Source organism: Erinaceus europaeus, chromosome 1, assembly GCF_950295315.1.
Source record: "Erinaceus europaeus chromosome 1, mEriEur2.1, whole genome shotgun sequence".
NCBI classification, from domain to species: domain Eukaryota; kingdom Metazoa; phylum Chordata; class Mammalia; order Eulipotyphla; family Erinaceidae; genus Erinaceus; species Erinaceus europaeus.
This window is the reverse complement of record NC_080162.1, coordinates 61408675-61423576: the sequence shown is the minus strand read 5'-3', so window position 1 is coordinate 61423576 and position 14902 is coordinate 61408675. Positions and strand designations below refer to the sequence as shown.

At 38.8% G+C, this 14902-nt stretch overlaps 1 protein-coding gene across 1 annotated transcript in view; it reads left to right on the top strand.

Moving 5' to 3' along the window:
• SPTLC3 (serine palmitoyltransferase long chain base subunit 3) overlaps positions 1-14902 on the top strand; it is a 158085-nt gene that overhangs the window by 108266 nt on the left and 34917 nt on the right. Inside the window, exons 8-9 of the mRNA XM_007526075.3 lie at positions 1237-1456; positions 7572-7698. Of these exons, the coding sequence (XP_007526137.1) occupies positions 1237-1456; positions 7572-7698 (347 nt within the window). The remainder of the gene's footprint in view (positions 1-1236; positions 1457-7571; positions 7699-14902) is intronic.

The window sequence follows — 14902 nt, the reverse complement described above, 5'->3', positions numbered from 1 at the left end:
TCTCGATTTCTGACTGTCTCTGTCTAATAGATAAATAAGATAATAAAAAATAAAATAAAGGCCTTTAGACATACATACATACATACATACATACAAGCACAGAGATAGCTCACCAGGTAGGGTGCCTGCATTATAATGTATACAACCCAGACTCAAGCCCTGTTGCCATATGCAAGGTATAACAGCAATAGAGGAAACTTTTGTGCTGTACCATCTCTCCCTCTCTGTCTATTTTTTCTCTCTGTCTCTCTATCTAAATGAAAAAGTTGCCCAAGGAGCCAGGTGGTGACACCTCTAGTTAAGAGCACACATTACAGTGTGCGAGGACCCAGGTTCAAGTTCTTGGTCCTCACCTGCAGGGGTAAAGCTTCACAAGTAGTAAAGTGCAGTAGGTATCTCTCTCTTTCCCTTTCTCTTTCTTCCCTTCCACTCTCAATTTATGCCTGTCTCTATCCAATAATAAGTTTTCTTTTTTAATTACTCTAAAAAAAAGAAGTTTCCCTGAATAGTGAAATCACATGTCTGAATCCCTGGTTCCACAAAATAAAATAAAATAAAACAATATAAAATATACATGAATACTACACTCATTATCATAATTCCTCCAACCTAATACCCACTGGTCTCGTAACAGTTGAAGTGTTTTGAGTAAGGTTTGAACTTTCACTGAGTGCTAAACAGAGACCCTAAGAAGAACTTTCTATTGTACTCTAGTTAATTAATACTACGTGTGTGTGTGTGTGTGTGTGTGTGTGTGTGTGTGTGTGTGTGTGTGTGTGTCTTTAGTTTCCATTTCAATCTCTGGTAGTTCAAGCACTATGTTTTTAAGTTGGATAGAAGTGGCCAAGTAAGCAGTGGTAGACTTACAACTATAGATCACCATACAGCGACTTAATTGAAATCAGCGGAATACCTAGAATCTAAAAATGGTCCATCTAGTTGCTCTAGTCAACTTTATAAATAGATCAACAATGCAATAAGCTAATGGCTTGGATTCCAAATAATTATAATAATACAAAGAACTTAGATCCATTATTGGCAAGAAAGAGAATGACAGCTTCACCTTATAAGACAGAGTTGTCTTAGGCTAGTAAAATATGCTTTAAGAAGAAAGAAGGGGCATGTCACTATCACCCCTCACTGGTATCTAGGTAGATTGAGAACACTGGATGTGTGTCTGACAAAGAGCTTCTAGAAAACTACCATTAGTAATGAACATTTTTCCTTTGGTCCTAGTATGGAAGGTTCCATTGTGAATCTACCCCAGATTGTGGCTTTGAAGAAGAAATACAAAGCTTACCTCTACATGGATGAAGCGCACAGTATTGGGGCTGTTGGCCCAACAGGCCGAGGTGTTGTGGAATTCTTTGGTATGGACCCTCGAGATGTTGATGTGCTAATGGGCACATTCACCAAAAGCTTTGGATCCTCAGGAGGTTACATAGCTGGAAGAAAGGTAAGAAAGGAATTCCTTGTACCTGTTTACAACCCCAAAACGCTAGCAACACAATCTGCGGTACTTCTCGAAATTCCTTAGAATTACATTACAACTGAGCCTATCTCAATTTATCTACATCTGCAGTGGTTTCATAGTCAAGTAAGTGCCACAATGATGAGGGTAGTGCCACTTATATTGACAAGGCACTAGTGATGAGTAATCACATTAAAAGTAAAATGTGAGCATATACATAAAGACAATATAAAGGAAAGGGATAGTTAACTCTCTGATCCGACACCTAAGAAGTCATGGAGTGAATATCAGTCTTGTAGACAAAGTGATAGTAGGCTGAAAGAGAAAACACTGTATACCAATCTACACAAAATGAATAAATAAGAAGACAATATAGAGCTCTAAGTTTTATTTTTGCAGCATGAAAAACACAAAGCAGGTAACAGTGATGATTAACAAAGGTCATATATTAAGGATATTGACCCTGTACTACCTGTTGTGGGTTTTAAATTTTTTAATTGGGGCCAAGTGGTGGTGCACCTGGTTGAGCACACACTCCACTGTGCCCAAGGACCTGGGTTCAAGGCCCTGGTCCCCACCTGCAGGGTGTAAGTTTCACGAGTAGTGAGCAGGGCTGCAGGTGTCTCTCTGTCTCTCTCCTTCTCTACCTCCAGCTTCCCTCTTATTTTTCACTGTCTCTATCCAATAATAAATAAAAATTTTTTAAAAGAATTTTAGTCACAGTGGTATAGAGATTAGAATTGTACTCTTATGAGATGTTCTATGCAAAATAATTCTCTCTCACACTTTTGGATAAACCATAGGTAAAATATTGTCATCCTCTCCTATCTTACATATATGCTTTAAAAATAAAATCTAATCTGATGGGATCAGACTCTCAAGTCACCTATTATCCTAGTACCAATATTACCAAAAGAGTTGCCAATATAGAACATTAAATACTTGGAAGAGATCTGAAGCTCATGGAAATAGAAAGGGAAAGAGAAATATTTAAACTTGTATTTGAAAGATAAAAAAGCCAGCTGTCTACTTCACTATAAGATAGTTTTATCTGCATCCTTATAGCAATCCTCACACAATTTTTCACCTGACCTAAAGAAATTGTGTAATAGTGGTGTTTTTCTCCAGGAAAAAAAAGCACAGTAGATCCTAAACCACTATAAGGAAGCAGCATCAACACTTTTTCTAAAATTTTTAATTAATCATTGTTACCAGCAAGAACAAAAATTTAGACCAGGGTAAACCAGTTAGACAAATCAGGGATTGCAGCAGAGAACAATGTGTTCATTGGAAGTTCATGATTGAAAACAGATTGGGGGGCTAGCTGGTGGTGTATCCAGTTGAGCACACATGCTACACTACACAAGGATTTGTGTTCAAGCCTCTGGTCCCCATATTCACAGAAGAAAGCTCCACAAATTGTGAAGCAATTCTTTAGGTGTCTCTCTTCCTTTCTCTTTTCCCTTCCTATACACTTCCATTTTTCTCTGTCTCTAGCCAATAAAATAATTAAGTAAGTAAAATATTTAAAGCAACAGATTTCATTGTGGCCACTTGCCCTGCTATGAGATGCAGAAACAAAAAAACTTAAAATATTCAGATATTTTGTGATCTTGACCCTTTAATAAGTACCACTTACTTTCGTCTTCAATTCACTATTTTTTTTCATCCTTCCTCCATTTTCCTGTGAGAATTAGCTAGTCAATGCTAAAAACAATGGGAATTCTAAGGATATTTCAAAATCCACCTAAGTCTGGTAAAAGGTGTAATGGCCCCTTCCTAGACTATTAAAGCAGTAGGAGCAGAAGAATTCAAATTTAGAAGATCCCTTATCCAGACTGTGGTTCTCTGTGAACTTGTGGTTTTGTGATGGCTTTAGCAGCAGTTCTAAAATCCAAAATTTGTAACCAAGAATAACACTGTTTCCTGACCCAAAGGCACCTGAGTAAATGAAAACAACCAGATCCTTGCAATGTTAAATTTGGTAGATGTCACATTTTCTCCCTTGGACTTCCTTCATTTGATGTCCACTTTAAACAAAGACTCATGACTAATCTGAAGAAAGGACCTGTTTGTGTAGCTCTGTCAGATGTTCTACCTCGTGAATTCAGCAGCAATCTGAATTGCATTTTCTATTTTTCTATGTAACTGCTGTTCATTTAGGATAGACATGGAGAAATTGGGAAACTAGTAATAAATAAATTAAGAATCAGTAATAATTAAACAGAATAAATTATGTAATATGTTCACATTCTTGTTCTTTGAAACCATTTGATGCATACCTGGGCCTTGAGGACACGTTCAATTCTGTTTCCTTCCCTTCAACAACTCCTCTAAATTATACTGCAGTATCCAAATTTACCACTAGGTAGCAGCAAGAATTAGGAAGTGTTTAGCAGAAGCTCATTAGCCTATAACTGATTTAAAAAATAAAGATAGTGTTAAGAATGTGGAGAGCACTTGGGAATGTGTATAAATGGCTTTAAAATGTGTCAGATACACAGTTTCCTAGAATGTTATGGTGAGTCTGGGCAAATGCTGGATATTTTTGCTTGAAAATTTGTTTTTAAATAATTAAAGTTTAGAAGTATATTTAATTTTTCTGGATATTTGACAATAAAAAGTATATATGTTTTAATTGGTGGGGGGAGTGGTTGAAAAATATCTAAAGAAAAAATAAAGAAGGCCCTAAGCCACGTGATGCAAAAGCGATAAGACTAACCATTAATCTGTAACAGTACACACACAAAATACATTTTTTAAAATTCTTTATTGGGGAATTAATGTTTTACATTCAAAACACATTTAAAAAAATTTTTTTATTTAAGAAAGGATTAATTAACAAAACCATAGGGTAGGAGGAGTACAACTCCACACAATTCCCACCACCCAATCTCCATATCCCACCCTCTCCCCTGATAGCTTTCCCATTCTGTATCCCTCTGGGAGCATGGACCCAGGGTCATTGAGGGTTGCAGAAGGTAGAAGGTCTGGCTTCTGTAATTGCTTCCCCGCTGAACATGGGCGTTGACTGGTCGGTCCATACTCCCAGTCTGCCTCTCTCTTTCCCTAGTAGGGTGTGTCTCTGGGGAAGCTGAGCTCCAGGACACATTGGTGGGGTCTTCAATCCAGGGAAGCCTGGCTAGCATCCTGGTGGCATCTGGAACCTGGTGATTGAAAAGAGAGTTAACATACGAAGCCAAACAAATTGTTGAGCAATCATGGACCCAAAGCTTGGAATAGTGGAGAGGAAGTGTTAGGGAGGTACTCACTGCAAACTCTAGTGTACTTCTGCTTTCAGGTATATATTTTGCAGTAGTTTATGGATACGTGTGAACATAAGCTCTCTCTCACAGAAACTGGTGTATATCTAGGGAAAACACATTTTTTTAAACTAGGAACTTCAATTTCACTCTGCTCATGAGTTCTTAGTAAATCTTGAGATCTGAAAATGTTCACTTCCAAAAATCTGAAAGAGAAAAAAACTAATTCTTAATTATCTTTTCAACTGACAAGTTTAGTAGTGTTTATGGTAAAGGGTCTATAGTTCTTTTCTTCTTTTTAAATTTTAATATAATTTATTTGTTTTATTTTGATGATGGACAGAGAGAGGATAAAGAGAGAAAGAGATCAGAACACTGCTCAGTTCTGGCTTAGGGTAAGAATGTGGGGGATTGAACCTGAACTTATAGCCTCAGGCATAAAAGTCTTTTTGCATAACCATTATCCTATTTCCCCAGCGAGAGGGTCTATATTTCCAGTAACAGTTTCTAGGAAATTTGAAATCTTCGTGAAGTTGGTCAAAATCAAAATTTGATACATTAACAACCAAATGCAATCATCTAAAGAATAAAAGTATTTGGAAGCAGCTAGAAGGATAATAATGAGCTTGTGCTGAGGCTTTTCCAACAAAGAGTAAGGATTTTGTTTGACCTTAGTATTCCTGTAATACACACACACACACACACACACACACACACACAAAAAAAAAAAACCTACAAAATCATCTCTTTGTATTAGATTTTACTGCTCTGGTCTCAGCTTTCTCTCTTCACCTCAGAGAAACTGCTAAAATACAGTCTCTCAAGACCCAGCAAGTTATGACAACTTTGCTCACTTGAGTCTGGAGCTGCTATAGATAAGCTGTGAACAGCCCAATTTAGAGCATTCTGTCCTTTCAAGACCTTTGAAGTGAAATGCCAGGTAATTACTTCTCTCTACCTGTCAGAGCTCCACACTATGAATGACTTCTTTGAAGAAAACTTGTGCTGATACAACAATCCTTCACATTCTTGGATTTTAATTTTTACTGACACTGTTGCCGGAATGGTCAGCCACGGAAATCCCCGTTTCTGGAATCCAGGTTCTCCCAGGGCATGAATCCTGAGTCTTCTTATATGATTAGTGCCCATCACTGTCTTTCTTAACACCCACAGGCTCACCAAAGACTTGCAAGTGAATTAAGCAAAAGTAGCCCTCTTGAGTTAGAAGTTTCAGGACTGGAATTCTGGAGGAAGAATGTAGGCAGAGAAGACAAATTTGGGGTTAATGTTAGCCCAGAAGCCTGGATGCTGGATAAAGGCAGACTCCTTGCTGAAACTAACTCTGCCCTATGTGCTCAACCCTGGCTGTATTTAACAACTCTTTGAAGTGAATAAGGGTCATGGAATGAAGTCCAAGATGTTTATTCTAAGAGCCTCCTGTTTGATATCCTCAGAAAAGTCACCCTTGCTCTTGAACTCCAAGCCTTTGGGTAGAGAAAATAGTCCAGGTTCTGAACTTACAAATGGACTTGGAAACCTCAGTATGAGGAGACCTCTAACCTACCATGGAGGAAGACACAACCCAGACTCGCCTTGCAAAAGACCAAAGCCAATTTCTAATTCATGACTCATGGAGCCCAGTAGGGTGATGAAAGGAAGGAATCAGAAACCAGGAACCAAGACTTTCCTTGATGCTCTGCAGAAGCTATTCAAAGAAACACTTTCTGAACCACTTATGTAAATCAGACTCCATCACAAGTCACACTCTGAAGGAAAATAAGGTTGTAGGCAAGAAAGTCTTATGTTTATAAAGAAATCAACTATAAGGATGAGTCATTTATTCAAACTGAGAATTTGTGTGACTTTGACTTTAAGAAGTCTGTCAAAATGTGAAAGAAAATCAGGGGTTAGGGACATTGAGAAGAACCCTTTAAGAAATGATGGCAGATTTGGTTTGTTTCTTTGTCAGTGATGTCTCAAGGGCAAGAGAATATCGTTATACTTGTTCCTAAGAATGCAGTTTGGGATTCCCTCACTTACTTCCAAGACCTACACCATTCTTCCTCAGCCCTAAAACACCTCCACTTTTTGTTAGTATTTACCAGGCCCCTCCTATATGTCCCTTTCTGTGGGTTGAGCACCACATAAGTAAAAGTGAGGAGGGTCTTCTCTGTGTTTCTCTGGTCTGTTTCACTCTAGGTTAAACCAGGTTTTCTCATCTAGAGAAACAATATAATATGAGGCTAAAGGTGGAACTCTAGAGCCAGAGAATTTAGGCCCAGGTCCTGTTTCTGCCATTGGCTGAATATAGTTTTCTGATTTGCTCCATATTTCAATTACCCCATATATAAAATGGAGATTAAACTAGTCTTGTAATTTGTTAGCTAGCCCTTTTACACATCCTGGTTTGCACATCTTGTTACTTTTCCTGTCACTACATTTCCTTGGACATAATGCACTGTATTATGCTTAAGGAAAATGCCATATCCCACAATATTTGCATAACCCTGGATACTAGACCTATGCTCATACATGCTAGATATTCAATAAATACTTGGGAAATAACTTTTCATTTGCACACCTGATTTTGCTTACCAGCCTCAATGCAGAATTTGTGGCATATAATTTTTGTGTGTATTTTCGAGTTTTTGATAGAAAGACTGAGACAGAGAAAAAACAAACAAATAAAAACCAATTTGGTGATGCTCATTAAAAACTGGGCCACACTGGAGAATCAAATGTCTTGTGCTGTGATGGATGGAGATAGAACTAGATATGGGTATTACCATATCAACACTGAGCTTTACCTTCTTTTGAACTCCCCTTCTTTATTAAAGGACCTTGTGGATTATTTGAGGGTTCACTCACATAGTGCTGTTTATGCTACATCCATGAGTCCCCCGGTAGCAGAGCAAATCATCAGATCAATGAAATTCATCATGGGACTGGATGGAACTACACAAGGTAAGAAAATCTGAAATGGTACAGTGTCCATTAGACTCCTAGAATTCTGTGCCTTCTGCTCAGTCCCTGCCCCCCCACCCTTCTCAAATATACAGCATTTTCTTAATGAAACCCAATTTGTGAATCACTGCATGTGCTGCATGGATGTGGCAGCACATAGGCAAAATCAAGTTCTTGTTAAAACAAAGAAAACCAAAGCCAGGCAGTAGCACAGTGGGTTAAAGGTACATGGGGTGAAGTGCAAGGTCCAGTGTAAGCATCCAGGTTTGAGCCCCTGGATCCTCACCTGCAGGGGGGCTGCATCACAAACAATGAAGCACATCTGCAGGTGTCTTTCTCTTCCCCTCCTCTTTCGATTTCCCTCTGTCCTATCCAACAACAACAAGGGCAACAAAATGCAAAATATGGCCCTCCAGGAGCAGTGAATTCATAGTGCAGGCCCCAAGCCCCAGCAATAATCCTGGAGGCAAAAGAAAGAAAGAAAGAAAGAAAGAAAGAAAGAAAGAAAGAAAGAAAGAAAGAAAGAAAGAGAGAAGGGGGGGAAGGAAGGAAGGAAGAAAGGAAAGAAGGAAGAAAGGAAGGAAGGAAGGAAAGAAGGAAGGAAGGAAGGAAGGAAGAAAAGAAAAAGCTTTTAATTAACTTCTTAATGTGAATCAGTGATATCTGGATAATTGAGCATAGTCAGCTATGTTAAAATGAAGCCATGTTGTATGTTTGTTTGGGATTGTGCTCTATATTTCTCTACAAATCAGTGCATTTGATAAGTCCACTTATAAATTCATTTGTTTGTTTTTCCAGTTATATATTGAGGAGGAGAAATCTACTTTTCATCACTTGAGGACATAAACACACACACACGCACACGCACACGCACACGCACACGCACACACAAACAATAATGCTTCTGTCTTACTCAGCTTCTTCTTTGATATTGTGACTCTAGAATCAGAGTGAGTGTCTGCTCAATCCAAACAGGATTAACTTCCTTTTTTGAAAATATCTTCCTTACAAGCCTATTGGCAATCTCCTCCAATCTTTCAGATCATGTTTTCTACTGCAAATCATGGTGGGGACACAGTTGTGAGTAAGGAAGTTTTTGTTGCCAAGCAATCTACCACATGCATTTATGAAATGTAGTAAATAATTTTGACCTCAAAACTGGCCACTGGACTATCTGATCTCTGTTGTCTATCCAAGCTCACAATTAATGTGAAGCACTACTTTTCTTAGTGCAATATTGCAAGATACTATTTCAATAAGAAAATAAAGAGATTCATCATTTTTTCAGTCTTATTAAAGCAGCAAATTGTTCCTGTTACATCCCAAATTTACCCCCCCAATCTACTATTTAAAATCAGTTTGAATAGGATTGTATTGGTTGATGTAGTATATATTCACCTACCTTTCTTTTTTATTATTTATTTTTTATATTTCAGAATTATGTCTACAGAGGGTTTGAAACCACACCATTCCTACAGAGTTCTAAATCTTCACTCTCACCACTGCAATCCACCACAATACCCCTAAGGTTGTAAATATGGGTCAACCATCTTCTCTACAACTGTCTGTCCACATTTATACATAGTTGCCCCTTCTTTTTCTGATTCAATCCTCTCTTCTCCTCCAAGCCACTCATGACAACATAACTACTTCCCTTTCCTTTTCCTCCATCTCTTTGGGTGCTGGTGGAGCTAGAGTGCAGAGTCCTTTTATCTTCAGCCTATCACTCGCCCCCCAAAGGAGTATGGATCAAGGTTGTTTTGGGAGATCAGAAGGTAGGAGTTCTGACTTCTGTAATTGACAGGTCAGTCCATATCCCCCAGACCGTTTCTATCTCTCCATAGTGGACCAGAGTTCTGGAGACGTGTGGGTCCAGGACACATTGGTGAATAGTCTTTGAGAAAAGGACATGAAAATATAATATCAAGGGAAAGGCTATGTGGCACAAAGGTTAAGTGCACTGAATGAAAGCAACAGCCTGAATTTGACTTTTGGGGTACTATATACCTGCTGTGTGGCCATAGGCGAATGACCTGATATGCTTGTTCATTTTTATCTAAGTTATTTCTCTGTGCTTCAGCTCCTCAAGCTATAAAATATAGAAAACAATATTGACAAGTTGAGGTTTTGTGAAAATTGATTAAATAAACTATATGTGCATATTTTAACTTGGGTATGTCTGAAAACTAATTACTGAGTAAACATTTTATAATTGTTTACTACTGTTATTTACTATTGTTCCTAATGTATTTAAGAAGATTTTTGAAACACTTCTCAGGGAAATAATTTAATTTAAAAAGGATTCTATGGTGGAGTAAGATTATATTTCATCCAAGATTCTAGATATGTTATTATGTTACTGTAACAACAATTACAAAAAAAAATCCTTAGATTTATTTATTTTTTAAACAACAATTACAAAAAAAACCTTAGGTTTATTTCTTTTTTTCATAAAATCTAATACAAATAAAACAATTGGTTTTTAATTTTATTTTACTTATTTGCCTGCAGGGTTATTACTGGGGCTGGGTGCTACACCATAAATCCACTTCTCCTAGAGGCCATTGTTTTCCCTTTTGTTGCCCCCATTGTTATATTGTTGTTGGGGTCACTATTATTGTTGTCATTGATGTCGTGGTTGTTGGACAGGACAGAGAGAAATGGAGAGAGGAGGGGAAGACAGAGAGGGAGAGAGAAGGTTAGACACCTGCATACCTACTTCACCGCCTGTGAAGTGACCCCCCCCCCCCCCGTAGGTGGGGAGCCAGGGGCTCTAACCAGGATCCCTACACAGGTCATTGCGCTTCGCACCATGTGCGCTCAACCCACTGCGCTACCGCCCGACCCCCGCAAATAAAACAATTCTGTGCACAATTTACTCAAATCTAATATAAATCAAATAAGTCTATATACAGTTTACTCTATAGAATCATTGATTAAGCAAAAATGTAACTTAAATAAATTGTCCTACAGTAACAAGGACTATCCTTTGGTCTTATTTTTTAAATTTTTGTAAGTTTTTTAATTTTATTTTATTTATTTATTTATTCCCTTTTATTGTCCTTGTTGTTTTATTGTTGTAGTTAATGATGCCGTTGTTGTTGGATAAGACAGAGAGAAATGGAGAACGGAGAGGGAGACAGAGCGGGAGAGAAAGATAGATACCTGCAGACCTGCTTCACTGCTTGAGAAGTGACTCCCCTGCAGGTGGGGAATCAGGATTCTAATGCTGATCCATGTGCTTTGTGCCACGTGCACTTAACCTGCTATGCTACAGCCCAACTCCCCCTTTGGTCTTTCTCTCTCTCTCTCACTCTCCCTCTCCCCTTCTCTTTCTCCCCCCCCCCCACATAAAAAGTTAACAAATAAATCTTTAGAAAGCTCCTCCCACACCCTTTCCCCAGCTGCAAGGGGCATACTTCACAAGTGAAGGAGGTTCACAGGTGTCTCTTTTTCTCTCTCCCTCTCTACTTCCCCCCTCCCCTCTCAATTTATGTCTGGCCTATCGAAAGAAAGAAAGAGAGAGAGAAAGAAAGAAAGAGGAACAAAAGAAATGGATGTCAATACAAGAGCAGGTGGTAGCACATCTGGTTAAAAGCAGATGTAGTATGTAAGGACCTAGGTTTAAGTCCCTGGTCCCCATCTACAGGGGGACAGCTTCACAAGTGGTGAAGCAGGGCTGCAGGTGTCTCTCTGTCTCCTTCCCTCTCTATCTCCCCTCCCCTCACCTCTCAATTTCTTTCTGTCTCTATCCAGTAATAAATAAATTAAAATATTTTTTTAATTCTTAAAAAAATAGATGTCAGGAGCCCCAGTTTATGCTAACCCTAATGACAATTAACAACAACAAAAAATTATTTGGTTTTTATTTTTAATCCCTAGTTAGAATTTCTCATTTCTTCCTCTAGCCACTTTAAGAGAGAGAGAGAGAGAAAAATAATTACAGAAAAGACTATATAGTCTGTTTTCGTAGACACAAGATAAGGGAAACAGGGAAAAAAATAGGACTATTTCTTCACAATGGAATGAACAAAGAAAAGTGGTAGACAAGAAAACTGACAGAATCCACAGCCAAGCTTCAGATGGTTCGGCCTGACTCATCTTTTGAAGAATTCAAAGGCACACAGTGACTGATCATACTGGTCTCCTTTAGGACAATGCCTGCTTTAAATAAGATGAACAGGACAGATTGGGGATATTGTGTTAACACACCCCTTTCTGCTGAGATAGACTTTCAGGGTATAGTTGCCCAAACTTCAATGGGATGCACTATGTCATGCCAGACCTGCCTAACAGGATCTGAGAAAGAGCGCCTGGCTCCAAGCCTTCATCTTCAACCCACTCCACTGCGACTGTGATTGGAGCCTTGAAAGGCTTTGTTTCAGGTTAAGTTCGGAGTGGTTGGCCAGATCTGTTCCTTGATGAATGTCTGCACTTTAATCTGCAATGCAAAACCATACGCTTCAAAGAAAAGCAAGCTACAGGAATAAGGTCAGTGTTCCTTTGAAGCCAAGGTTCAAAGATGAAATAGCGGTCCCAGTGAAATGACAATGTTTATGCACAGCCACCTTCACTGCAGCTAGGCTGCTGGTGGAGCAATGCACACAGGCTGAGAAGCTGCAGGCAGGGTATGCATTCCACATGCACTGAGCTCTTTTTAATCTCCTGGCCTGTCACTTTAGGCAACACAGTGAGCCCAAAGTGTAGATTTGGTTTCTCTGCCCAAAAGAATATTGGGTGGTCCACCAACCAAACCAATGCTGTAAGACCCTTAAGGGCAAATAATATGTCTTGAATTAATTTAGTGTTCCTCTGAGTGTCAAGCTTAGTGTTCAGCTTAATACATATACCATGGTTCAACTTCCACCTAGCCAGCCTACTCGAATTTAGATCACTGTTTATGCTAAATAAGATCAAGGGGAAGTTTGTGTCGTAGAACTGGGAGTCGGAGATCAGTTCTATATCCATTCTGTCTACAGAAGGAGCCAGTCACTGACTGGGGTCCTTCAGTAACTGACAGTACTATAGAAGAGATTCAGAAAAAGTACCCTTCACCCATGTTCTTCATTTGGACATAGCACAAGCAGTTACAAGAGGGTAAAACCTAAACCACACAACTCCCTAAAGATAACACTGTCAAGAGTTACCAGTTATGGAGATGCTCCTTTTTTTCTGGTTGTTTTTGTTTTATTCTTTTATTGTTGTTGTTTCTTCTTCTTCTTCTTTGTTTTCCTCCCTCTTCTTCTGGTCTTCTTTCTCTGTCTTCATTCACCATAATTTCTTCCTCTCATCTTTGAATGTTTTTCTCTGTACAAAAGCCCATCCTACCACTAGCTAATCAGGGAGAAGAACATTGATAGCCATTTCCCTCCTCATGATTCCAGAAAGTTCTAAGTTCTAGTTTTTAAAGCATGAAGATCTAGGTTTGAGCTCTCTGACCATCACGAGGGAGCTCCATGTGCAGGAAAGCCTCATGAGTGTTGGATAAAAGTTCTCTGGTGTCTCTCCTCTCCCTTTTAAAAAATATTTATTTATTTATTTATTATTGTGTAGACAGAGAGAAATTGAGAGGGGAGGGGAAGATAGAGAGGGAAAGAGACAGAGAGGGACACCTGCAGCCCTGCTTCACCACTTATGAAGATTTCCCCTTGCAGATAGGGACCATGGGCTTGAACCTATATCCTTGTGCACTATAATATGTGCGCTTAACCAGGTGCACCACCACCTGACCCCTCTCTCCTTCTCTCTCTGGCTCTCTCTCCCTATGTGTCTCTTACCTTCTTTCGGGGGGAAAAAAATTTTGCTGGGAATTGTGAAACACAGACAGGAGATCTCAACAAAATATTTGTGGTAATAATAATAATAATAATCTTAGACAATAAGCATTCCCAGATTGAGCCTATTTTGCTTACCATACACACGATGGCACCAATACCATTTTGACATCCACACAAAAGCTAATTATTAAAATATCCAAGAACAATCTCTAATGAAACAAATATGAACCATCATCAATTATACATACTTAACATATTAAACATTTGATATATAAATATATACAATTTAATATTTAATATATATCTTGTCAAAGTTCTCTATTAAGAAAAATTAAGTAGCTATGTTTGAGAGAAAACAGAAATAAGAAACTTAGTCAAAGATCTCACAAAAATGGAAGGAACTAGCCCCAAATTGTGTGATTGTGTGAGTGTGTGTGTGTGTTGCACCATGAGACAGATACTGACAGAGTATTTGTTCTGAACCATGTTTTCATCAAAAGATGCAAGCACCGTCTTTGAATGCTTAATACCAACCATCTCCCTAGCTAAATGTATCACTGAGGCCAGTTTCTTTGTTGGAAGTCTTACCAATGTCCATGTCTATTTTTCACATTTTATGTGATGATAATGCCAGTGATGAGTGAAAAAGTGGTGATGTGTCCCCCAGTATTTCAAATGGAATGTGACGTGATGGGATGGAGAAAACTGTTACAGTCATTATGCAGCAGGTTATCTTTTTACTTCAACTGGATAATATGTACTGAACATCTACACTGTGTCAGACATTGTACAGAACAGTAGTGATAAGATAATGGTTCTACCAACAAGAAATCTAGACCCCATTCATTATTGTCTAGAGAGAGAAGAGGATGGCCGTGAGGTCATTACATGGTAGTGATCTCAAATTTTAGTCCTTGGGCCAGCAGTATCATCATTACACCATTTATGGGAAATGTCACAAGTATTTCTTTCTTTTTTTTTTTTTTTAATATTTTTATTTTATTTTATTTATTTATTCCCTTTTGTTGCCCTTGTTGTTTTATTGTTGTAGTTATTATTGTTGTTGTCGTCATTGTTGGATAGGACAGAGAGAAACGGAGAGAGGAGGGGAAGACAGAGAGGGGGAGCGAAAGATAGACACCTGCAGACCTGCTTCACCGCCTGTGAAGCGACTCCCCTGCAGGTGGGGAGCCGGGGTTCGAACCGGGATCCTTATGCCGGTCCTTGTGTTTTGCGCCACCTGCGCTTAACCCGCTGTGCTACAGCCCGACTCCCGTCACAAGTATTTCTAATAAGAAGTGGTGGGTGGGGCCAGAAATCTGTTTTCACCATTCATCCAGGTAATTTTGATAAGTTTGAGAAGCACATCTCTGTACAGGAAAGGAATCAAGTGAGATCATGTATACGGAGGGAAATGGAAGAAAACA